Here is a 26,516-nt window from a genome sequence, read left to right as displayed (position 1 = left end):
TTTCCTGAGCTACTCTGCTAGCTAGCATGTGGAGATCTGAAAGTTCTACTTAATTTAAAGTTTACTCTGCTTTATAAATTGTGTTTGGAATCTACACATCTACTGCGACACCATGAGCACGTTATGGATGGGGAACGTGAGTTATTGTCTAGTTTTTACGGTGATAAATCATTTAATGTGAACACACTGAGCTGTCCTAACAACGCTGTATGAATGACACTACAACTCTCTGTAGAGAAGTCTCACTTTAACATTACATGTTTAGTTATATCAGACTTTATACAGAGTGAGCTACTGCTAGTTAGTGTATCACTGATGTAACATGTAGCTCTCATTGAGCTGCAGTGTGAACAGTCATGTGACGCTGCTCTGCTCTGCAGTGTGTTATTAACTAGCAGCTCTAACTGATCTAACACAATAGGAGGTCAATGGGAGGCCCGTGGGCTCAGTATGGCCCTGCAGCACAAACATTTGGCTCCTGAAGAAAGTTGGTTTAGTCGCTTTAATAGTTTACATCAAAAACTATGTTTGTTAAACTTGTGTTAACATAAGCTGCTCTATTTCTGTTGTTCCTCACTTACTAATGAAAATAATGACTTTTGCTTTTGGATACAGTCTTTAAAGGAACAATTTCATCTATCATTTATATTCTGTAATTAATTAATAGAAATAATGAAACAAATGATTACACAGTCCTAAAATGTGTTTAAATGTGTGTAACTGTAGGAGTTAAGGTGTTACATTAGATGTGAGCTGGTGCAGAGTGAATGAGTGTAATTATATTTGTTCAGTGTATGTTATTTATCATTATTATCATTATTTTCTGATTATTTTACATAACCAACCAATCAACTTATTCAAGTAAAAAAGAATCAGCAGTTGGAACTATAATGAAACTAATCATTAGTTACAGTCCTTTAATAGCCTGAGACCTGTCTCACCACATTGCCTTTGCACAAAGATGAAAAAAGTGTCCCATGATTGAATCTAAACACTGACCTCTGGTCAAAGGAAACTTGTGAAAAGGGAAAAAAGGTGATGTCACAGTTTTTGCCTCCATCTTGACCCCAGTAGACCAGGTCTACATTAAACCCCAGTGTTCTTAGATAAGTCAAACCTGGACTAGATTGACATAGACACTCTGAAGATGTTTGTGATGAGGGTTGCAAAATTCTGGGAATTTTCTAAGTTGGAAACTTTGCATGGGAATTTATCAGAATATATGGGAATTAATCAGAATATATGGGAATTAACAGAAATAAACTGGAAATCTACTAAATTGTATGTTAGCCTATAACAGGGAACTTAAATGTAGTTAGATTATGCTACAAAATGTTTTTTTCTTAGTTAAAACAACCACATTTAATGCAAATCCAGTTGAATATCTCTTCTTTTCCTCAGTCCGATGCACATAACACATTACTATCCCCTACATGCACTGTACATTCTTCCATCACATGGGACTGTTTTGGTAGGGAAGGGGGTTCCTTTCATTTTACATTTTGAATGGGACTTTTTTTGGGGGGGTGGGATCATAGGGAATATGTTTATTTTAGTCAACATTCATGTTTTTGTTGTTCAATGAAAGAATTGATTAAAGTTCTTATCACAAATAAATCAGTCAAAATGTTGTTGTTTTTTTTTAAGTAGTTTATGACAAAATGAAATGTTTATATTTATGTGTGTATACAGTTTATACAGTTTGTATAAATTACCCCAAATTAAATTAATTCCCATGTATTCCCATATATTCCCAAAATTCCCATGACAAGTTTCCACCTTGGAATATTTCCCAAATTCCCCAGCTTTATCTTCCCATGGAAAGTTTCCAGAAACTTTCTGGAAATGTATTGGAAATGTTCCGCCCCTGTACAACCCTATTTGTGAAACAGGTAATCTTAGTGAAAACAGGAAACGGGTTATTTCACAGACCAGGTTCTATTTAGATCTTTCCAACCCAAACCAGATTATGAGCTCACCCTGTAGACTCCCAGTCTGACTCAATGCTGTTGTTCTGCTGCTCTGTAGCTGGAGGCTTACATGGATGAGAAGTTCATCACCAGATCCTTTTCCACCATGGGGGAGCAGGTGGTCAACGTGAGGATCATACGCAACAAGATGACAGGGTGAGTAACACGTTCACAAAAAGCTATTCATTTTGAAGTGACTGTATTCTGACATTAAACAGTGTGTCATCACCCAGGGGGGCTCTGGGTTATTGTTTCGTGGAGATGACGGATGAGGCTACAGCTGAGAGGTGTCTCCGCAAAATCAATGGAAAAGCACTACCAGGAGCCAATCCAGTATGAAGAGCACTTATTATTCACAGTAGATACATTTAACTTCTCATCTGAAGACTCCTGTGAAATGGTGTTGATTTAAATGTCTCTCTTTGTCGCAGCCCACAAGATTCAAGTTAAACCGAGCCACTTTTGGGAAACAAGACAGCGGGTGAGTTCAGTGAGCGGTGCGGCAGGGTATCCAACTAAATTCACTGCTCCCCTCTTTTATTTACACAACACATGTCTTCTCCTCTGTTGTTGTAGGCAGATGTATTCTCTGTTTGTGGGAGATCTAACTCCAGAGGTGGATGATGGGATGCTTTATGAGTTCTTCTATAACCGCTACCCTTCCTGTCGGGGTGGAAAAGTAGTGCTGGACAGCATGGGCAACTCCAAGTGAGTGTTTCAACATGTCAGCACACAATATGGAGAAAATCTGTTAGTTATCCAAGTGAAGTGTGTTCTTAGATCTCACCCTTATGAGTGTGTGTGCAGGGGCTGTGGCTTTGTTCAGTTCCCAGATGAGCGGCTGCAGAAGCGGGCGTTGGAGGAGTGTCAGGGTGCTGTGGGACTGGGTGGTAAACCTCTGAGACTGAGCCTGGCTGCTAACAAGTGAGTTCCTCTTGAAGTCATGTCTACCTGCAGCCTGAAGCCTCATGGCTGCTAGAGTTTAACAGTGTGTGTCCCCCTCTGGAGTTTAAGGAACAGACAGCAGCAGCAGTCAGAGCAGAAGTCGTGGCAGTCGAACTCTGGGTACAGACCCAACTACGACCAGTACAACCAGTACCAGCAGCAGGGATATCCTGGTTATTACCCCTCCTGGGGCTACGACCAGACTGGAGGCTATGGCTACAACTATCAGCAGTATGATTACTCACAGTATCCCCCGCCACAGGTAAGCAGCCACAGTTGATCATTGATCATCATTGATCATTATTAGCAGACGTGGATCATTCAACCATGTTCTTCTCTTTTTAGGAAACTGAAGCTGTGGCAGAAGATGGAGTTGAAGGTGTGTATGGGGATTGGGGGATGTTTCTGTTATTTTCACTTCTGACTTATCTGTTGATTCTATTTGTAATTAATTGACTAGAGTCAAGGTGTTTTGATTTGGATGTTTTTTTTAATTTAAAAAAAAAATGTTTTAAAGCTTCATTTTTTTTCGTTTCTTTTGAAAGTACCATGGCATAGAGGCCGACAGAGAGAGAAAGAGAGAGGGGGGTTGCTGCTACGGCAGCGGCATGTGCAGTCACCACTCAGCTACCAAAGCATTCCGAATGTCAGCGCTGAACTAAATACAACAAAGACAATTTAGCAAAGAATGCACATCTAAGAATGTGATTACAACATTAGATATACTACTACATCTCCTATTGCTTTAAAGGAAAATCAGAAATGTGAAACACCTCACTGCTGAATATTTTGAGGAGGATGTTTTAGAGGGATTTTCACTCTGCAGCAGTGTCAGTATAAAAACAACTTGGAGAGTAAAAAGTGACGTATGTCCAAGTTGCAGCTGCTTTTTTTCCTTGTCAGACATATTCCATACATATTGTGGCATAATAACGCAGTGGTAAGTTAGGACTGTTTGGAAACTCTTAAGATTATTCTCAAGAGTTAGAAAGTGAGCTGCTGGACAATAATTAGAGGATCTAATTCACATGTTTCTTTTCACATGGTTCATTTAAAAAAAAAAAAATCCACTTAGCTCAACAAAGCAGTGGTTTTGGGGGGGGCAGTGCCTTTTAGTGGAGCATTTCAATCAAGAGTTTTAACAGTCCTTGTTTTCTCCTGCATTATCACACACACACAATATAACTTTAGTGGAAACAAGTGGTGAAATGTTCCTTATGATGCATCTCAAAAAGGTGTTGTCTTTGTGACCTCGTTTCATCGCACATTGAAATGTGTGTGTCTGGAATTTAGGAAATCAACCTCAAAGCTCATGCTGTGAAAAAATGTTGAAACTAGAACTACTATAGACTACACACGCCTGGTAGTTTATAGGCGAAAACATGCAAGCCAACATGTAACACTACTGACTTTCTTATTTTTTAAAGTATTTTGTACCTTCTTTCAGACAGTAGAGAGATGAAACAGAGGCACCAGCATCTTAACCTGTAATGACTCAGATATTATTATTAACCAGCTGTCCTGTGTTGCAGATCCCACTCCCGAGCTGGACGTGGTGGAAGCCAACAGGAAATACATGGAGCTCAGTGAGGAACTGTATGACGCTATGATAGAGTGTCACTGGCAGCCAGCAGAGTTCTCCACAGAACAGGAATGTATCACATCAAGTCTACCAGAACCTATTTACTGCTGAAACTGAACTCTGTTTACAGCTGTCTGCTCAAAGTCTGACAGTATGGATTATTTTTTTAAGAACGTAAAGGAACTAAGTTATGGTCATTGTTCTTCAAGTGTAAACCTGTAGAAGTGTACTGCTGGTGTACACAAGACCAGGGAGCAGCAAATGAAAGTGTTGACATTTTTATGTAATTACCTTCCTCAGAGATTTTTTAAATACATTTTTGATTTATGAATGTACAAAACACACTGAAACAAAATGGAAATATGTTTAAGTGAGAAAACTTATTGCACACATGGTCCCAAAATGTTAAGAGACACAAATAAAGTGTATGTTGTACATAATGAATTGTGTCAGTGTTAAACAGCCTATGCATGACACCCCTGGCTGTTGGTACAGTACACCCTAATACACTGCGCTGCCATCAAAATCCACCTGTGTACAATATGATTATAACATCTAACAGCTGTTCTGATAATATGCATTTTTTCTAATGAAATGAATCATTGGTGAGAACTGCTGCAGTGTGTGTTGCTTTCAGTGAATTCATTCTGTTCCTGCTGATGTCTTTTGCTACAGAACATTTAAAAAAATAAAAGCAAACATTTTCAGTTGGAGATTTAATGTATTAATGAGCACAATTCTCATCATCACAGAAGTGTTGAATAATGTGGCAGTGTTTAGTTTTATGGTAAGTGAAATATGCTCTAAGCTTCAGTACTATTAACTGCTGGCAGAAAATCAGCTGTGCTAAATATCACTTTGTTTCCAGGCTTTTATTTATTCTTCAGACAAAAATGGAGTCAGCATGATGTGATTGTTCTGTTCTTCAAAGCTGGCTTTAAGTTGATCTGCTTCCAGAACAGCAAGCCTTCAGATAAACATTATTCACAGTTAGCTGGATCATGATCAACACTTAGTAATGTTCCTGTGCACAAAATGATTTTTATAGTAGTGTGAAAATGACTAATATCATCAAAATCTTGATCCAAATTGATCATAATAAACATTTTATCTATTCATGAATGATTCAGTTACTGAATAACAGTGGCCGTTAAAATAAAATCCCTAAATTCCAAATTCTTGATTATAGTTTGGGACACTGAGCAAAAGAAAACTAACAACACAAATATTTATATTCACAACAAAAGTCATCTCAAGGCACTTATCGATCAGGTCTAGACAAACTTTAACATTTAAAGGAGAATTTTGCCAATTTTCAACCAGCACTATATCATTACAATATGGGTAGTTTATGCAAATGAACAAAGTTCCTTCCCTCCATTACCCCTTTTCCACCGAGCTGGAGCTCCCTGTTCATCTGCCAGGTTACATAAAACATGTAGTCTGGCAGACTGGAGATCTGTCTTTAGACTACAGACTGTTTTCATTTTCTGTAGTGGTTCCTTTCTGAAGTGCTAAAATATGGGTCTGTCTGTCAGTCAGTTAGCAGTTATCAACCTCATCCTTTATATGTTTCATTTATTCTTTCAGATGAGTAAAAGTCACAAAGCACTTCACATCTTATTAGTAGTGTTGATAACTGTTAACTGAAGAAGCAGCCAAGCCACCGCTTTAGAGAGCTGAAGCAGGCCCACAAGCATCCTGGAGCCTTTCATACTCATACTTATCGCTGATTGTTTAAAAAACAAAAAACGCGCATAGAAAGACTGCGTGCTCTTACTTTGAAATGCGGAAATGACGTCATCAGTAGGCGATCACTTGCTATCCGAAAATGGCCGAGTGATACGAGTGGATTTTCGTTTGGACCGTCGGAAAGTTTGTTTCAAAACTCTGTGTGTGTGTGTAAAAAGCAAATCCACAAGCGTAGAACTGAGATCCACAAATAAAAACTGAGTTCACAAATGTCTGTTTGAAAGTTGTAAATGTTGGAAGATATTCACAAATGCTTTTCATTTATTTGTAAATTCATTTAATGTATTCACAGATATTTTTTTTTATTTGTGGAATTTGTTTGTGTATTTGCAGATTCGTTTTATATTTGCAAAATATTTTTGTGAGTATACAAATCTTTTTTTTGTATTTGTGGAAGGTGTTTATATTTACACATTACACATTTACACACTGTAGTAACTCAACGGGAGGCTTCTTACTGAACAATGGAGGTTTATTTTATTCCTGACGAACACAACTACATCTCTCACTTACCACATTTCTCCACAGTCTTCAGTATGAATTATTCTTCTTCTATTATCTGTCGGACTACCCAACAGGTAACAACTCGAGCCAACGCCACCTAGTGGACTGTCAGACATCTACATAGTATTTCAATTACACAGTTACAACATCCCTTCCCCCTTAAGCATTTTCTATACATATCTCCGCAACATTATAACTGTTTTACTCTGTCCAATTTCCCACAACAGTGTTAATCAGTCTCTCTCTTCAACTGAAAGTCTTTAAGGTAACTGGGCAACTTAGTTTCTCTTCTTGACTGTCTCCTTACTGGAGTTGTATTTGTTACAGTTTTTCGTTCTGTCTCAACAGCTTCCGTAGCTGCTGGCTCCTCCAACTTGTCACCACTGAGTACCACCTGCTCAGCTTCCAGCCATGCTTCGTTTTTTTCGTTGGCCTGACTTAGCTGAATAGCAGCAGCTTGTTGGTTGGTGTTGCATTCTTCTGTTGTTGTTCAACTTCTAGACTGAAGTTCTGGGTCAGCACTGAGTCTCCTGTTTTGAACCAGCGTTCTTTCGCCCTTTTGTTGTGATCATTTATCTGTCTTTCTTGTCTTTCCTTCACTTTCCTGCTCAGGTCTGGATGGATTGAATCGAGTGTGAAACGTAGCTTCCTTCCTAGAAGCAACTCTGCTGGGGATAGTTCTGTAGTGGTGTGAGGAGTCACTCTGTAGCTAAATAACACTCTGGCTACCTTAGCTGTGAGTGTGCCCTCTGGACATTTTTTCATCATTCTCTTGAATGTTTTGTACCCCTCTCTCTGCTAACCCGTTACTGGCAGCGTGGTAGGGTGCAAAGGTCACATGACGGATACCATTTTTACTCAGAAAGTCTTTGAACTCTGTGCTGGTGAAACAAGTGCCATTATCAGACACCAACAACTCAGTCAGTCCATGATTACTGAAACTGGTACGCAGACATTCAATTGTAGTGGCTGAAGTGGCAGAGTTCACTGGATACACGTCCATCCATTTTGAATGTGCATCAATGGGCTGAAATTTTTTTTCTTTTCCATAAATGGTCCGGCATAATCTACATGGAGACGGCTCCACGGTTTGTCCGGCCACTCCCAGGGGTGTAATGGAGCTGGTGCAGGGATATTACGGTGCTCTTGACATGTTGTACAGCCCTTGACCATATCCTCCAACTCTTTGTCCAACTTTGGCCACGACACATAACTCCTAGCCAGTGCTTTCATTCTGGACACTCCTGGGTGGCATTCATGAAGCTGTCTCATAACTTTTTCTCAGCCTGGTTTTGGCACAATCACTCTCCAGCCCCATAACACACATCCATTCTGGATACTGAGTTCATGTTTCCTCACCTCATATGGGGCAAACTCCTCCCCTTTTAACCCTCTCTTCCAGCCTCTCAACTTCCGCTTCCTCCGGTAAAGGAAGGCGGCTCAGGGCATCTGCATTGCAGTGATACTTCCCTTCTTTATACACTATTGTGTATTCATAGGCTCTCAAGGTTACCGCCCATCGTTGGATTCAGGGTGAGGCCATCTGTGGTACGGCTCGCATCTCACTGAAAAGTGACAACAAGGGCTTGTGATCTCTCACTATTGTGAATTTCCGTCCATAAATGTACTTATGGAAACGTTTTATTCCAAACATCACTGCTAGTCCTTCCTTATCTAGTTGTGAATAGTTCTTCTCAGCTGGGTTCAATGTTCGTGAGGTGAATCCTCTGGGTCTCTCCGTTCCATCTGGCATGTGATGGGACAGTACGGCACCTACTACATAGGGTGATGCGTCACATGACAGCACAATGTCTTTCTCTGGGTTGTAATGAACAAGCACTTCAGCAGACTGCATCATTTCTTTTGATCTTTCAAAATCAGCTTGTTGTGCCTCTCCCCACTGCCATTTTGTCTCTTTTTGTAACAGTTTGTGCACTGGGGAGAGGACAGTTGACAGATTTGGCAGAAACTTGTTATAATAGTTTAACAGTCCTAAGTATGCCTTCAACTCTGTTACATTTGAAGGTGTGGGTGCCTCTTTGATTGCTCGCAACCTTCTCATGGACTGGGTGCAGCCCTATTGCATCCACTTTATGACCAAGAAACATCACTTCCTCATTCATGAATAAGCACTTGGCCCTCTTTAGTCTGAGACCGGCTTCCTGTAGCCGTTTAAGCACCATGGCCAGAGTCTGCAGGTGCTCGTCTTTCCCTGTGAGGAGGATGTCATCCAGGAAGATGGTCACACGAGGAATGCCCTGCAGCAGTCCCTCCATGGTCCGTTGGAATATCGCTGGGCTTGATGAAACTCCAAAAGGTAGCACTCTGTATGTGAACAAACCTGTATGGGTATTTAAGGTCACGTACTTCTTTGCTTCCTCCTTCAAGGGAATCTGGTGATAAGCGTGACTCAGATCTAATTTTGTGAATTTCTGTCCACCTGAAAGCGTGGCAAACAAGTCCTCAATTCTGGGAATCGGGTACTGTTCAAGCTTTGAGATCTGATTTACCGTCAGTTTGTAATCTCTGCACAGTCTTGCGGTGTCATCGGGTTTCAGCACCGGGACCACAGGCGCTGCCCACTCAGCATGTTTAACAGGTTCAATGATCTCTTGGGCGAGGAGACGGTTGAGCTCCTCCTCAACTTCCTCTCATGGCATATGGGACGGGCCGGGCTTTAAAAAACCTGGGGGCTGCTTCTTTGTCCACATATATTTTTGCTGGGGGGCCTTTGAATCTCCCAAGTTCATCTTTGAAAACCTCCCCATACTCCCCCAGTAAATCTTCCAATGTCACTTCTCCCAGATAATGGATTTGGGATTCTGGTCTCCCCTATACCTCCTCTGAGGTCTCCTCCTGGATGTGATGGACCTGGGGTGCTGATCTCCACTGTAAACCTAGCCTCCTAATCCAGTACCTGCCTACCAGACTGGGGCCTGAACCCGCTACAACTACCACAGGTAAGTCTTGTACTAGCCCTTTGTGCTGCACCTTAACCACAGCTGCTCCCAAGACTTTTACTCTATGGCCTGTGTATGTTCTGAGTCTCACTCGACATGGGCGTAACTTTGGTGCCTCCTTCCCCCCTAAGGTTTTGAACACCAAGTGGTTTATTACTGTTACCCCACACCTTGAGTCCATCTCAAACTGTGTGTCTGTCTCATTAACTGTAAATGTCTCTACAAATGGCTCCTCTGCTGGTTTATCAAGTTCATCTATTTTGTACAGTGTGAACATGACTTCATCTGTATCAACGCCATCTTTTTCATCTTTCCCCTGTCTGACATAATTTGCTCCCTGTGTTCTCCCCTGCTTTCCTGAGTGAACTCCCCCCCCCTCTAGCCTTTGAATTACTGGCTGGGTCTTTGAACCTACACACTTTCTGAATATGGCCAACTTTACCACACTTGTGACAGATTTCTTTAATGAACCTACAGTCCCCAGCCCTGTGCTGCTCCCCTTCACACCTGTAGCAAACCTTATGCTGGTGCTGCTGCCTACTGCCTAACTTGTTATCAAGCAGCTGAAGCTTGTCAACGGGCTTGATAACGAGTTCATTATTAGAATCAGGTGTGTTAGAGAGAGGAGTTACCTAAAATATGCAGGACAGAAGCTCTCCAGGAGCAGGGTTGGAGACCATTGCTGTAGAGTCAGTACCATGACTTATGAGCCTCTGAAAGGTTTCAGGTGCCACCTGCAGGCCAAAAGGCATCTTTGTTAATTGCCAGAAGCCCTGAGGAGTAATGAAAACTTGGAAGCCTCGAGGGGGATACTGGACTGGAGTTCGATCTGGATTTTTAGTTCAGGGTTCAATGTGACAGGTTTGAGATTTCATATGGTGGCTCTCAGGTTACTGGTGACAGCATAAGGACCTTGTTACTTTGTCTGCAATTTGTTCTTAGTGGTGGAGAGGAGGAGAAGGACAGCTATCTTGCTGATTGATCATACCAGACTCATTGGTTGCACTATGACCTCTCTAGGTTTTTCCAGACCAGCTTTACAATCTACTCCATTTTGTCCTTCATCTTTTATATTTTCAGGAGCAGCAGTCTCAGGAGTGTTTTCCCGCTCTCCCCTGGGCAGCTACTCTGCACTCAGGTCTATGGATAACAAAATCTGTGTCAGACACTTTACTTTCCACAACATAAAGACCTGCAGTAAAAGCTGAGCCAGAAATTGGCAGTTGGACCAGAACTTGATGACCAGGTTGAAACTGCCTTTCAACCTCTTTCTTGTCAAACTACTGATCCATACTCCTCTGGGAGAAGGAGAGAGCTTCTATTGCCACTGAAGATGTACAATGCAAATGCTCTTTACATTGGGAGACAAAGTCCAACACATTAGATTTTGGAGAAGCTCCCACTCAACCCTCTGATATGTTCCTGCCAAGAGAGTTTCATACGCCTGCACCAGAGTGTAGCGATGGAGATCTGGGGATGTGCATCTCCTTTTTGTTTCCTTGTGTTTGAGCAGCAGCCTCTGACATACTCCACAGATGTCTGAAGTAGTTTACACTAGGACTACCTACAGAGGGGGCTAAAGCGTTGGGGGCAGCAGTTTGGGATAACTCACCTTCCATTTCTTCTTCTTATGATAACTTTTTGATCACCCTGTCAGGGGTAGAGATGTCAGTCAGCATCTTTTGTCAATTCATCAGGGTTCCCACAGTGTAGCTGAGATTTCAGTTGAGTTTAGGACTTTAGGGGCAGAGTCAGCCCTGCCCAGACTGTACACGGCTCTCCTGCTTCTACTGTCCGGCGGCTGTTGGACGTGCGCTGCTGTGGCAGTGTGTTCCAATAACTTGTCATTTGGGATGGGTCTGGCTCTGAGGAGCAGTGCTGGCTCAACCTAAACTCATCCCTGGTATGGGACTCACTGTGAGCACTCTGACAAACCTGGTGGGTGGCCTGGAGGCACCTGTTGAGAGGGGCGGGGAATACCGTGACTGTGCCAGAAGATACTCAAGTGTTTCCCCCTTCCCTATCTGTCTGTCTGTCTGTCTGTCTGTCTGTCTGTCTGTCTGTCTGTCTGTCTGTCTGTCCGTCCGTCCGTCCGTCTGTCTGTCTGTCTGTCTGTCTCTCTCTCTCTCTCTTTCTCTTTCTCTTCTTTGCCAGACTGTCTTTCCTACATCAGTGGTAGCTTACACTTCAGCCATCTCACTTGCATTCTAGTTACATTTCCAAGTTTTGGATTTGTGCTAACTGCTGTTTCACTCTCCAGTGTTCCTGGTCTACCACTCACCTGCTAGACCACATGCCTGCTCTCCTGCTCTCCAACCCACTACCACCTAATCCACTTTGCCAGCCCTCACCATACTCTTTCAGTCATCTCTGCCCTGCTGTCCTCTGCCTCAGCCTGTTTCATCCCTGTTACATTCACCTCCATTCTCTGCTTCCCTGGCAATAAAGCCTTTTTTTCATACATCTCAATTCTGGCCTGTGTCTGCATTTGGGTCCACATTGCAAATCATAACAGAACTACATTAAATTCAGTAGTTAAAATAAACAGTGACAGAACCAGTTGTGTAAAGGATGGAAGAAAGAGAGCATAGACAAATTCAGACATTGGCTCCTTTCTCACATCCACACAGCTGACCGAAACTGGCCTGATGCAGATGTACATTCCAGATTGTCAGTTTTAGAAAGTTACAGCAATGGTGGGACAACCCAAGCCCATAATCCAACACTGGAAATGTATGTAGGGGGCAGGTTTCTGAAGCTTTCTGAATGTCTGAACAGCAGTTCTGAGAACACGGCGGGGGAGGCTGTGGCTGAAACCAACAAGCTGACAATCACACTGCTTTCACAGCTGCATCTACATGAATGAGATCAATTTTCAATTTGTTGGTGTAACGAGGTAGGAAAGGGTACTGTATGTTATATGTTGTGAACAACAGAATAAAATAGTAAAAATCTGAAATGTTTAACTTTGCTGTTATTTTTTGCTGCACTCTGCTGAAGAAGCTGCTGAACAGATTTTCATTGTTCTGAGCACATAGTCAATAAATGTCTGCTCTAATCTAAATCATCCCAAACTTAGCATAATTAAAAAGGTCTTGCCATGAGAACACTTAGAGAGCTTCTTCCCTTCTGGACAAATGAATAGAGACTTTGGCTATGTAGAGTTTTCAGTGGGGTTTTTTTTCTGGCTGCTCCACATTCCTCCCTCCAGAAACATCCAGCTAGATCTACAGTCTGGATCTAAATATCCACACAAAGCTAAGTGTGTTCAATAACATTTGGATTGGACTTTAATTCTTTTGTTTGTTTGTTTTTTTAACCATCAGATGTGGACAGCATAGATGAAAACAGGTAATGATTGAATTACTTTAAATCCAGTTAGTCTGTAATAAAGTTATTTCATCCATAGATGGAGACAAAGGCCTTCTCTGTTTCTGCTGACTCTTTGGTATTAGTTGTTTTCATACATTAGCAACACATAAGTTGAGAAGCTAAACAGAGTTAGTTTACTGAAAACAGTCAGTGTGAATGTTAAACTGTTCATAGTTGTTTGTTTTTTATTCACCTTATAACTATCAGTATATTATATCAAATTATATATGAAGGCTAAATGTAAAAGGAGTCAGATGTTTGTATCAAATCCTTTCCAGAGACTCCTCATATTAAATAACACAGAGATGAAGAGCATGAGCCCCGAAACACAAAAATAGTACAAAATTAGATGATACACAGGATCAATTGCAAAGGGTCACCGTTTCACTGACAGTGTAAAGTTGTACTGACACTGTCAGGATGTGGACCTTTGGTGGCTGAATAAGATAAGAGGCAGAAAAGGAAAACCAAATGGGATTCCTACTGAACTATGCCATCATCTCAAGCTGAACAACCAGCTGTGAACATGTTCAACTGTAGCCAAAAATGTGGACATTGAGGTCATCGTTTTATTTTATGGTGAATTAGTGAGGTTTTAGGAACTTGGGAGAGTTTAGATGCAATCTGAGTCAGGTCAGACAATAATCATACATAGCACCCTCAGGACAAACTACATTTTTGAGACTTCAGCAAAAGCAATACAACAACTTAAAAATGTGATAAGTACGAGTCCTTCTTGAAAAATGTTATTTAACCCTTACATACTGTTCATATTCTACACCCTTGCAGTATGTTGTCTAAGAATCTCCTCATAAAAAGTGTCTATGCCCAATTTTAAATCACAGATGTGTTTAGAAAGCATCAATAGTGGATCTGACTGATCAATAAATGTGTGATTAAATGATTCATGTTTCAGAGAGCAGAGAGAGTGTATTTTGAAGCTTTTACACCACTCATTTTTGCACCACTATCACACAATATCATCATGTCCCATTTTACCTAAGACATGAAAATATAACATAGCAATAATGATGTAAATGTATTTTATGTAAAGTGAAAATGACAAGAACTTTATGGAACTGTGGAATTTATTGTATAACCATTAGAGCCATCAGTCTTCACTGCTACATCATAAAAAGAATGATTAAAACTATTAACTATTCATTTAACATAAACACATGTCAATAGATAGTACGGCTCAAATTTGACCCAGAACAGCCTCAATGGACAAAAATGTGTAGCACCTATACAAAAGTATAATATTTTATAATATTTACATCTTTGTGCATTTTGGGCCACTTCAGAAAAAGTCATCAAATTTCAGAGTAAAAGAGATTTGTGGTGTTTTTACAGCTGTCTAATGTCAAAACTGGTCAAAATTGACCCAAACAATATGTAAGGGTTAGGTATGTGTATGAATAAATGTAAAAAAATGTATCAGTAAAATAACAAAAGTACACGTGTTTATTATGCACGAGCCTCCAGAACAGCTTCAAGTGCTCCTTGCCCAGTTTGTGTAATTCTATTGGAGGAATGAACACCATTTCACTACAATATATTCCCTCATATACATATATATACAAGCTTTATTCCATAAGGTAATCTCACTGAGCTCGAGATATCCTTTGCAAGAAAGACCAAAGTACAGCAGATATAAAGAAAAACAAAGACAGTCAGATATAACAGGACATATAGCATCAGTGACAATCACAGACATCACTGAACACATTTGAAGGTCACAGTTTATATTATATCATTGTTCTTGTGGAGATGGTGGTGGACTGGTGTCTTGCAAGTTGATCCAAAATCTTCCATATAGGTGTTCTGGGTTGAAATGTGGTGACATTTTATTCACATCATTTTAATACTCACTAATCATTCATTGAGCGTTGCTGCACAGAAGTGTCTGCATTTAATATGCTTATACACTCTTTTATTCAGATTTTTCCTTAATTTGTCCCATCTGTATATCTGCAGCCAACTGTAGAGGAAACACTTCATCTTTTTAGCCCCTAATTATGATGTCCCACTTGATGCATAGAGTATCTGAAGCTTACTTCTCATCTGCTTTTTGTATGGATACAAGTTTTGCCTTAAAGTGTCTCTACTGTACTGATGTCTTCTGTCACACAGGCTGTAGTAAGAGAAAAGAATTCTTATGTAAGATGAAGCATGGATTTAATATGCTGATAAACTGTTAAATTACTCACAGTGACTCATCAGAATGTCAAGAACTCTAAGCTGGTGCAAGTGATGGAGGTGACAGAATATATCAGTGCCTACTGAGAAGTAGACTGAAGGGAATCAAATACAAGACATACCGAGAGCTAAAGTCTGAATGAACTATCCATCCTCTGTAAACAAACAGCAGACACTGTTGAAGTGTGTATGAGAGTCCCTCCATTCTTCTGACTGTGATCCCCTTTATTCTACTGTTAAGAGATGTTTCCTCTTAACACGGATGTCTGGCTTACTCCTCTCTATAAATGTGATGTGTCTTCCTCAGACAATTCAAGAGTATTCTCTCTCTCAGCTGACATAAATACTTTCATGTAGGACAAAGTGGAGGTTTCTTTATCCAACATTTATAGTTTAGTTAATATCTTGTTAGTGCACAATACCATGTGACAACTGTTATGGAATATTATTTGACCAAATGTCTTAATTTGATCATTTCCAGTTATTTTAAAATATTGCATTGCTATTGGCTGTTTAATTCAATAACTGGTAAACCTTCTTGACCAGGTGGAGCCAATTGTATCTATTCTAGGTGTAAACTCTTAATCTGCACACATCACTATATGTAGCTAGTGAGGAACAAACAATATTTCCCTGTGAAATGTGGTGAATTAGAGGAATACATTACACAACTTAAATACTCAATTAAAGTATAACTCCCTTAGAATTGCACTACTACTACTGAGGTGTAATAGTGTATTAAAGGATAGGTTCACAAAAGATCTCCTTCACGTGTGCTTTCAAGTGATGAAATTCCACAGTGTGTCCACACAGTCATTTAAAAGTAGATGATCAGCTTCTATTGAGCTTCATCAGTGTGAGTTAGTCATATCAAGTGATATCTGACACATTTACAGTCTTTTTAGCATCAAATTCCCTCTTAGTGTTTCCCTGTTGAGCTGTGGTGGAAGTATAGTAACAAAAAGACTTTGGCACTAAAAACACTATGAACATTATGAAGGGATCTTCTAATAGTCAGGAAGAATAGTTACAGCAAGAAAAACAGGTATTGATGTTCATTTGGGCTCCTGACTGTTATCTTTATACACACTGTGAAAAACTTTGAATCTGTCCTTTAAGTGTAATTAACAAAATGTGAAAAGTCTACATAATTAGTATAGGCTATTTAGGCCTACAGATCTTCAATTTGGTGCCAGATCCTGTTTCCACCACTGAGTTCAGTTAACATCATTTCAAAAATGTTCTGACTTTTCCAGGAATGTGGACATTGTTGTCCTCTTCTTGTGTGTGTGGGCCCTGTGAGTACTTTATTTTGAAAATCGCAGCCTGTATTGTGAATGGGAGGGGTCGGTTGCTGCTCACGGCGTCTTTGCAGCTGAAGCGGCTGCAGACACACTACAGAGCTGCGTGAGGATGCGGGATGCGGGCTGCGGGCTGCGGGCTGAGCTCTGCTGGATTTCACTCACTTCATGATGAGATGAACTTAGTGTCAGACGTCCCGGAGGAGTTGTGTGGAACTGCGCTCTGTTCTTCTCCTGTCTTGTCTGTCGGATAAAGGGGATCGCAGTTGGATTTTGTACCACCCTGCTGGGACAAGTCATCCCAAATGATCAGGATCTCACGTGTCCTCAAAATATGAACAAGCTACAACAGGATCCGAGAAATACAGGCAAGTTTCCAGAAGTGACCAGCTGCTGGATGAGAAGTTAGCTGACAGGAGTGTGTGGAGGGTTGTGCTGTAGTCACAAACAGCTGGATAGAATGATCGGGGGTTATGATTATGACTTTATGTTTAATAAATGACAGCGTGTTTCAGTGAGCTGCTGTGTGCTGACTGTCACTGGTGTGTGGAAGTGGAGGAATGCAGCAGCACGGTCAGTTAGACACATTCCTGTCTGTGTGTAGCTGGTCAGTCAGTAAGGTAAATAACCTCTTTTATTCTGTGGACTGGAGAAGGTTCATGCTGCTTTTATTATAGCAACATTCATTCAGCTCTCTGCTTCATGCTCTACTAAATAACGGCGCGTTGCTGCACTGGCATTAGAGAAAATGATTTTTTGTTGTTGGCATGGTTCCACCCCTCCACACCCTGCTGGAAGCTTATCACACGGTGTTGTTATCTCCATATACTTTGTCTGCTCCCATCATCAGGCACAACTTGTAGCTTCCCCGGAGTGATCTGGCTGCAGTCCAGCTTCCACATGAACAGTAGCCTGTGATGCTTCGGTCGAGTTTAGATTGAATCCAAGTGTTTCCATCACGCACACGCACACACGCACACGCACAAAGCCCAGGATTCCTCTGCGACTGGATGAGTTCATCAGAATATCTTGAGGATCAGATGTGTGTTTACACTCAGGTACAGTCCCGCTGTGCTTCTGCCAACAGAAACTTGTGTCAGAGCTGGTGATTACAATCCACAGTGAATCAGCCTCTCTGTGTGTGTTACTGCAGTCTGAGTCCTGATACACACGATGAGCTGTTGCAGGAATAATGCAGTGTGTTCTGTGTGATTGTAACAGGAGATAATATGATACCTGACATTCAGCTCACAAGCAGCTTTACAGTGTAACGTGAGGTGCTGCCACTACAGTGATTGTTTTATTATGGACCAGTCTGCCCATCGTTTTCTCTTTTTTATTATTTGGTCCACAAAATGTCAACTGAAAATTGCAAAAAAATGGCCATCATAGAGTCCCACACTCCAAGGTGATGTTCACGCTTTGTCTGACCAATAGTCCTAAACCCAGTTATTTACTTTACCATTATAGAACACAACGTAGTTAGTTAGTAGCTTTATTTTCATTACATTGAGGGCCAGACAACAATATAACAAGATTTATAAAGCACTCCCTGAGCCATAAGAACATTTAAGACAATTACAAACAATTTAAGACATAAATGAAACATTGATATTCTATAAGGGTAATAAAGTGCAATATGGAATATAAAACGGTGCAAACAGCAGCAATGCTTGTTGTAACAGTAGCCCATATGTCAATCAATGGGGGGGGGGGGGGGGGGGGGGGGGATCAGGCTGTGTTCATTAGTTTAACAGGTTAGGTTAAACAAGAACAATTTTCTTCTTTATTCCCACTCTAATGAAATGAACTGGTAACACTTTACTTTAAATTGACACTTATTTAATACATCGTTTATAACTCACTATAATGTAGTTCTAAGCAGATATAAGGACACTTTATGTGTCTATGTACAGTGTCCTATGAGGATATATTATGTATTATAACAACTGTGTTATCTTCTATTGTCATTCATTATGTCTATACACAGGTTGACTGTGCTTATAGCTGCTGTTAACATACTGATGATAAATGCTAAATATGGGGGTTTACAGTAAAGTGAATTATAAATCAGTTTGTATCAAAGAATAAGGAAGAAAGACTCTGACCAACACATAGGTCAGAATTCAGTCAGACTTTGAGTAAGTACTTGATGGTATTCTATTCATGCTCCTGCTCAGTCATTAGACTCTGTACAAAGTGAATTTCAGTATGGCTTTTTAATATATTAATTATGCTTATTCTGTTTCCAAGGGCATAGAGGGACATCCAAAATGATTTGAATGAATTCTGATACATGTTAAACCTTTGTCATTTTAAATTGAACTGTTTGTTTGGGAAAATAATCTTGATTTAAGATTGATTTATTCATCTTTAAGAGCTTAAAACAGGTCCTCAGTGATCAGTGGAGGTGTTAGAAAGCCAGTTTTATTCGTGGACAAATATTTAAAAAAAAGTGTAGTTTCTCAAAACACATTTATTTACACACAGAGTTAATATTATCATTCATTTGGAGTCAGATTTCTGTTCACCTGGTGAATGTAAGTCACGCTCCTGGTATTGTATTGGCACTGGTGTCAAAACTATTTGAAACACACTCAACCCAACACTGGCTGCATAAGGAAAAGCTTTTTTTCACCATCTACATAATTCATTGTACTGTTTTCATTACGTTTCTATTCATAACAAATTTGAGTTAAATGAAACAAGTCCTCCAAATCAAATGACAAAATACATTCTTCCTCTGTTAGGAACACTATGGTTATTGTTTGACTTGTGGTTAGAAACAGGAAACAAACAGTGGTCTTTCATATTAAAATCCAATGTTTTGTTAACCGATCCATCCAACCCCGACGACCTGCTCCCTGCACTCACTTTATCATTACATAATAACGTTGCCTGACTTCCTCTTTTGTCATCATCTCTACAGCTGTGTGGGTGCTGATGTCATTTTGGGGCACAGGCAATAACTGCTGATACTGTCATTTCTCTCGGCTTAGTCAAAGAAATTATTTAATTAAAGACAGTTGTACCATCTCTCAATTTGTAGTGTCCCATATGATATTTCATGACACCAAAAAACAGCCAGTGTTCTGTTTTGAACCCAGGGAGCTGGACAGCTGATCTCCATTCAACCCTGGGAGTGCAAAGAAGTGTGATGAGGCCTGGTCCCATCTGTGCATGAATATTTACACAAGGAGAAATAAGTTAGCAGTGAGCTATTTGTTAGACAGCATGGTGAGAACTTACTTTACACTTGTGGTAACGTGCTCAGGACCGTACAGTAATTGCAGTGAAAGCGTTTGAAGCAGTTTTTCCATTTCTTTCCACTTTGTTTATGACCATGTGGGCACTCAAGAAGAACAGCACATGTGCAAGTGTTTCTCAGCTTTTGCTTGTATCTTGCTGAATTTACAAGCTCCCCACAGACATGGAAGGTTTGGAACAGCAGGAGAAGTTTTACCCTAATTATTTTCAGCATTGATTAATGTTATATGTGTGGTGTGTGGTAAACAACCACTGACTAAAGTAAGCTTTAAGTGTGTAAAATAAGGCTGGATTCCAGACATCCACTGAGGTGTAATGTCTCCATCATGATGACAGATAACATGCATTTCTGAAAGAAAGTTTTTACTAGTATGTACACTAAAGCCAGATATGTGCTTCTATGTCAGAGCTGTGGAGGCTGTAAGATGTAACATAGCCATTTCCAAGTCGCTCTCATCTCTATCACAAAAGTCCTTTATTAAATCTGCGCTCCTGTCTGTTCTTATGTTCTTGTGAAATGTCATCAGTTCTTGCTTTGCCCTATTTCATCTGTGATGCTCTGGAGCTGACTTGTGCATGTGACCTTGTGGTAGACACCAACATGTATTTTGCAACAAACAGTGATGATTGATGTATCACTATTATCATTTTATACAAGTGTTATTTTGCAACCAGTGGTGGCAGACGTTTTCAGATCTGTTATTTAAGTAAAAGTACCAATACCACTATATCAACATATTCTAGATCAATTATATTATTATATTATGGCAAAGGCTTTTTGCACCTGTCTTGGTGCAAATATCAATGTATGCTATTTGCACCCCAGTACAGGAGTGCATGCTGTCGGATGGGAGCGTCTGGAGATCTGCGGAAGACTCCCGTATCCCACCGGGACAGCAGGATAAATATACGTCGCTGTTCTCTTCTGTATATCATATAATCATTTGTGTCCGGTGAGATCTATCACTTCTCGGCGTGAGAAATGTCAGGTGTGGCGTGTGAGCGTGAGAGCAGCTTGAAATGCGTGTCTCACGGCCTGAGACTTCAGAAGTCTGAAAATGTATTTGGTATCCATGGCAACCATAGATCTGTCAAAATTTTATTTCCATCATATAACAAACTGAAGGTTGTAAATTCAGATATTTTCGGGTTGTATGCATTTACTTAACAAGTGAAAATGAAGAATGAAAATGCAGCAAATTTTTTCCGCTGAAAACATTATCAATAAATAACTGCTGCTGCAAAAAGACTCAAACCAGAGTCTCCTGAACTAATGACTAATGTGACAGCCCACATGTTTGCTAATACAGAAGATAGATATTGGCGACAAATAATGTCTAACTGACAAACTGACGCTTGTATGCATTCACTGAGGAAAGTGAAATACAACTTTCCCGCCAGAAATGTCTTTAGAACAAACATTAGAGATGAAACCTTTCTAAATTCGCCTTTTTCTGTTGGCGTGGAAGATGAATGTCCACCACGTTTTCACGTTGTTGCACGTCTAGGGTGCAAATAGCTCAGCTGTGTGGCCGAGGCTATTTGTACCAGGGGTGCAAATAGACACTCTGTTATATTATTCAATTGAATTACAGTAATAAGACTGAAGCATCAGTATATGTGTATCAGTGAGCTAATATAAACTGCTTCATATACAGTTAGCTAGTTTAGTCCAGTGGTTCCCAACCTAGGGGTCAGGCCCCTCCAAATGGTCACCAGATAAATATTTGATCTTTGCCGAAATATTGGATCATTTTAAAATGTATTGAAATGAAAGCATGTGAGAAGTTCTGAGAGAAGAATCATCTTTAACAATGTGTTGCCAACCAAATGTAGTTTTGAGAATTTTTAGGTGAGAAATGAAGATTTAAATTTTAAGTATGCTGTCCATGTATATATGAATAATAATAATAATATGTGAAAATCAAACTTTTACATTATGTAAAATTCATTAATGTTCTTTCATCATTCATTTTTGTAATAATAGCGCTATAATAGATATCATTACTCATTATGAAGTATGAACCTGAACTTTATCTTCAGACTCACCAATCTGACTGCAACAGATTTAAACTCTCAGACAAAGTTTGTCTTCCAAAAGTGATTACTGAATATATTACTGTATCAACCAGCCGCTCATCTCAGTAGCTAACAGCTGCAAATCAAATAACAGTTGTGGGTTTGGCTGTTCGGTAACTCCCATCGTCACTGTTTGTTGTGAAATGCATGCTGGGATACCTGTCTACCCTATGTTTCACACAAGTGAACATAAGGCTTGTTACAGGAGAAGGTACACACTTACATTCAAATGAATACATAAATGAAACAAAGGCAGTGTGGTGTATGACATACAGTATACTAGTGTATATATACATACTGTATAACAGGTCTGTCTGTGGACTGCATCTCATGGTAGATGTGATTTAAACAGAGTTTCTAAATTGAGGTGATTCTGTCACACAGGTGAAATTGTGTTGAAGTGTAATAACCTGAGGAGCTACAGCTCCATACTGAACACACACACACACACACACACACACACACACACACACACACACACACACACACACACACACACACACACACAACACTGATATCCATCTGAACATCTCACTCTCTGAAAGAAAGCTAATAAATGTGATTCTGTACCATTCCTTCAAATATATTCAAGATTGGTTTACTGGTGACTCATTTCATTGGAAATAGATTATTATTGAATAAAAAAAGAAATTATTGATGAGTGAATGAGTGGATGTAATGCGTACATTATTATTTTTATATTAACTCCTATTCATTAACTTCTCCACTCCCACAGCCTTCTGACAGGGTGTGACCAGGAGCCACAGCTCTGGACTGATTGGTGCCATGAAGACCCAAGGTGGTTCACCATCGTCACCCTCCCGCAGGCGGAAGTCTCGCTTCACCTTACGAAGCAGAAAGAAGAAAGATGGTGTTGTTCAAGGCAAGCTTCGTATCCGCTCCATGCCAGGAGCCTTCCTGGTGCTGGGGGTGATTGTGGTGGTTGTTGGCACTGCTCTGGCTGTGGCAGGATACTGGCCATACCGGATATCAAGGTCATCTATCCTGGGAGCCGCTGGGGGGGAGTCACAGCCTGCAGGCTGGAGTCTTGGTGCCAAGGGCCTTCTGTCCACAGCCAGCCTCATCCATAGTGAGCGGATGAAGCTGCTCGGTCCCGTTATCATGGGGGTCGGACTCTTCATCCTCATCTGTGCCAATACAGTCCTGTACGAGAACAGGGACAGAGAGACTCAGATGCTGCTGGCTCAGATGCGCAGTGTTATCTGCTCTGTGTCTGCTGCTGTGCCCTCAGCGGACCTTAAAGAAATAGCAGTAGCCAACTCCATGGCCAAACACTACCAGTGGGTGAGCAGTCTGCCAGCTGCCCACCTCAACATACTTTGTCTGCAGCAGCTGACCTGCTCTGAGCCCCTGCTGCAGACCAGACAGCAGGAGGACAGTGTGGAGGGCATCTACCAACAAGCTGTCGTCCAGACAGAGGCCCTGCATCACCAGGAGTCAGAGGTTCCACCTTCCAACCACACTAACTCATGTAACTCCATCCACACCAACTCATGTAACTCCAGTCAGACAGACTTTAACACACAGTCTGGTGCTGAGCACGGGGGCAGTGCCAGCTTCAACCCCCAGCCTGCCCCACTCATCAATCACAATAACTGCCTGGTGTCTGCCAGCTCTATGTCCACCTTGGAGGTGGATGAGGTGGACATCCCAGCTGCTCAGCCAAGGCGCTGCCACAGTATGAGCTACAGGACTAAACCTTACGTAGCCCAAACTTCAGTGTGTCTGGAGGAAGGCTTCCACATTCCCAGACAGGAGGGTCAAACAAATCAATCAGCAGTCTCAAGGAGAGAGCCTGGTTCACAGGTCTGTGTGAACATTCCTGGGCAGGTTGTGGATGCAGCGGAGGAGCAGACACATCGAAGCTGGCCTCGGCTAGACCTGGGCAGCGGGAGACGGTACCTGAAACTGGAGAACAAAGAGGACTCAGTGGACAAACTGCTGGACCGGTTAGAGCAGCAGTGTTCTCAGTGGGATAAGAGTTTTGGCTCGGGGCCTTTCCAGTGACGGCTGCTTCAGCTTCACAGTCCCGAGGATACTCCTGGATACAGACACAATGACAACCAAGGAGTAATGATACTTCCCCTGGATTCTATAACGGCACTATGTTTTTGGTTTTAAATTCAGTTTGTCTTCCAGAAACCGATCCTCGAACCATTTGGAGCTACAGTATTTCTCTGCAAGGATCTTTCAAAACTTGAGCCTGTTCTCAATCTTCAGTGGAATACTGATACACAGTGGTTATGCTCTTTGCTCGGGTGGATTTGGCAGATGTTTTATATAATTGAAGGAGAGGAACAAAACACAGACCCTACACTGTCACAGATGAGCGAAGCAATTTGACAGACTGTTTACCTCTGCAGGTTGGGTTGGCAGCAATGCGAGAAATCAACTCATATCTCGATGCCAAAAAGGGTTTGCCTGTTTTCCAGGACACAGTGTGTTCAACTCAGCGGAGGAGAGATAGATGGACGCAGGAGGATGGGGAATTGTTTTCACTGTGCAAACAATTTTGAATCAAACTACCTGGACTCCTGAGCCCATAAAGTGCTAACAGCTCTTGACAAATGCAAATAGTATATAAAAACGGGACTTTTTCCTCAGCTGAGGTCCCATACTCCAAATGCAATGCATGGTAGTGATATACAGTATGTTACATCTTAATACTTATGCAGAGCAATGTCTATGTTGGTTTTATCTGTAGAGGAAGTAATTCTAGTCATAAGATAATTCCAGTTTATTTCAGCTTGGGTCTTATTTTCAGAGCTTTGGCCATCAGATCTACTGTATCAGTTCATTTCTGACAACTGGGAACACAGTGACATTGCTGCAACTGTCTGTCTCTAAAGTTTATGCTTAAACTGGGTTTAAAAGGGACAGTTTGAGTCGTCAGTTTGCAGTTCACCTTTGTTTTCTTATGGACAGATTACACAGACCGTGGGCCCTGGGCTTTATGTTTGATAAAGACCCTTATCAGCACACCTCCTCCCAGCCTGCAGGACTCCAGCACACAACAGCACAGGGACAAGTAACTAAATACACACAATGTTTGAACTATGTTTGAATTCATTATTGAGGTAATTTACATTAAGCATAATTTAGTTCTGGTTTGCTCAATGTATTATTTACATACATCATTTATAAGGATAAAACAAACACCACATATGGATACTGTGTGGATAAATTAAGATCAAGTGTAGTTCAGAGCTGTGTGGCACAGATACATGTTCTGTAGATCAGTGGCTGGACTTAACTCCTGGACATTGTGTGACTCAGTGACCATAAGTGATGGCACACTCAGGTGTCATCCATTTAACAACCTTCATAATGACATGATGACATCATGTTAGGCACAGTGATTTACACTATTTGAAATGTTGTGATCACATTAAAATACAGAAGTCTGTGTAAAAAAGACGCTCCTCATAACTGCAGAACGCTTTGCTTCAGTGCTCCACTAATCAGTGAACATTTTCTGTACATGCATGAACACAGTGCTAATAGTTCATTCAGCAGGACTTTTCATGCTGACAATCTGCCAGAATGTATAGATCAAATATAGCTTAACTCACACTGACTCCAGTGGTAGTTCCAAATCTTAGCACTAGATTATCCTCAATAAAAGACACAGAATAACAGTAGGAGTGACTCAATCTATTAATATGATCTTTTTATTATTTTATTCCCTTTCTTTTGACATTACTAAAGCTGAGAATGTCAACATGGTTCATTTATCCCTGGAGCACTGATATTTTATTCATATGCAGATATATGATAAAAATATGTGGACACAAACCATTTTAAAATGCACAAAACTATTTTTTCATAAAAAAACACTAAAACTCTTAAAAAACCCTATAAAACTCTAAAACACAGTACATTACATTAACATAGTACAACTCCCATGCAAATTGATGGCATAGCAGTAAATGCACGTGAGGTAATATTGCCTGTATCCAAATCAGAGGAACGAGTGTTTCCTCTGTCACTATCAAAACTGTCCAAATTTGTGATGTCACCATGTTCCCACACTGCAGCAATTAACTGATTACAATGTTGTTATTACTAATAGGAAGGATGGCTAAAACCGTGCCAATGACACCCAATTTGTAATGAAGCGGAACGATCCTTTAACTGTTTCTGTTTGTTGTCTTTCTCCTGGTTGAGGCAGTGTTAGACCTTCCCCTCCCTCTGGTCTCCTGTTGATCGTCTCCTTTCAGAATGCACCCAGTATTTATGAGGAGGGTCCTCCCCCGCCCACACACACACACACACACACACACATACACACACGCACACACACACACACACACACGCACGCACACACACACACACACACACACACACACACACACACACACACACACACACTTCCCCTCCCCCTGCTCCCTCCTGCTTCCCTCACTGCCTGTTTGGTCAAATGGACAGAATGGATTGTGCAGACGAGGCGCGGCTGTAGCCCCGGTTAGATTTAGTGAGGCGATCAGTGTTACTGCATACAGCTGGGTGTGTGTCATAGAGGGAAGAGAATATGAATCAGAGTCCTGTGCCTCACCCCACTCCC

At 41.0% G+C, this 26,516-nt stretch overlaps 2 protein-coding genes and 1 pseudogene across 3 annotated transcripts; 2 read left to right on the top strand and 1 right to left on the bottom strand.

Moving 5' to 3' along the window:
* On the top strand, positions 1-5,194 carry LOC133996077 (tRNA selenocysteine 1-associated protein 1-like). 2 transcript variants are annotated; one of them, XM_062435636.1, is made up of 9 exons: positions 1-136; positions 2,029-2,126; positions 2,204-2,303; positions 2,402-2,451; positions 2,547-2,678; positions 2,778-2,894; positions 2,979-3,177; positions 3,261-3,294; positions 4,448-5,194. In XM_062435636.1, the coding sequence occupies exons 1-9, from the start codon at positions 113-115 to the stop codon at positions 4,606-4,608; spliced, it is 915 nt and encodes a 304-aa protein (XP_062291620.1). In that variant the 5' UTR covers positions 1-112; the 3' UTR covers positions 4,609-5,194. The 2 variants fall into 2 exon arrangements, with proteins under 2 accessions (XP_062291620.1, XP_062291619.1); XM_062435635.1 differs by having other exon boundaries at positions 2,189-2,303.
* Positions 5,195-7,191: 1,997 nt separating this feature from the next.
* Positions 7,192-12,213, bottom strand: LOC133995975 (uncharacterized protein K02A2.6-like; annotated as a pseudogene).
* A 10,501-nt stretch (positions 12,214-22,714) lies between these two features.
* On the top strand, positions 22,715-24,244 carry tmem200b (transmembrane protein 200B). Its single transcript, XM_062435620.1, has one exon. It carries the CDS (start codon positions 22,718-22,720, stop codon positions 23,957-23,959), a length of 1,242 nt encoding a protein of 413 aa, XP_062291604.1. The 5' UTR covers positions 22,715-22,717; the 3' UTR covers positions 23,960-24,244.
* Positions 24,245-26,516: the final 2,272 nt, after the last annotated feature.

The sequence above is a fragment of the Scomber scombrus genome, chromosome 16, assembly GCF_963691925.1.
Source record: "Scomber scombrus chromosome 16, fScoSco1.1, whole genome shotgun sequence".
Taxonomy (NCBI): domain Eukaryota; kingdom Metazoa; phylum Chordata; class Actinopteri; order Scombriformes; family Scombridae; genus Scomber; species Scomber scombrus.
Note: the sequence above shows the minus strand (reverse complement) of the source record. Positions and strands in the feature narration are given on the sequence as shown.

Excerpts from the sequence above, each read along its gene's own strand:
- LOC133996077 (XM_062435635.1), top strand. The coding sequence starts at position 113 with ATGAGCACGTTATGGATGGGGAAC. Across the intron at positions 2,895-2,978 it reads CTGAGCCTGGCTGCTAACAA|TTTAAGGAACAGACAGCAGC; the intron begins GTGAGTTCCTCT and ends CCCCCTCTGGAG. Across the intron at positions 3,295-4,447 it reads GGCAGAAGATGGAGTTGAAG|ATCCCACTCCCGAGCTGGAC; the intron begins GTGTGTATGGGG and ends CCTGTGTTGCAG.
- tmem200b (XM_062435620.1), top strand. The coding sequence starts at position 22,718 with ATGAAGACCCAAGGTGGTTCACCATCGTCACCCTCCCGCAGGCGGAAG.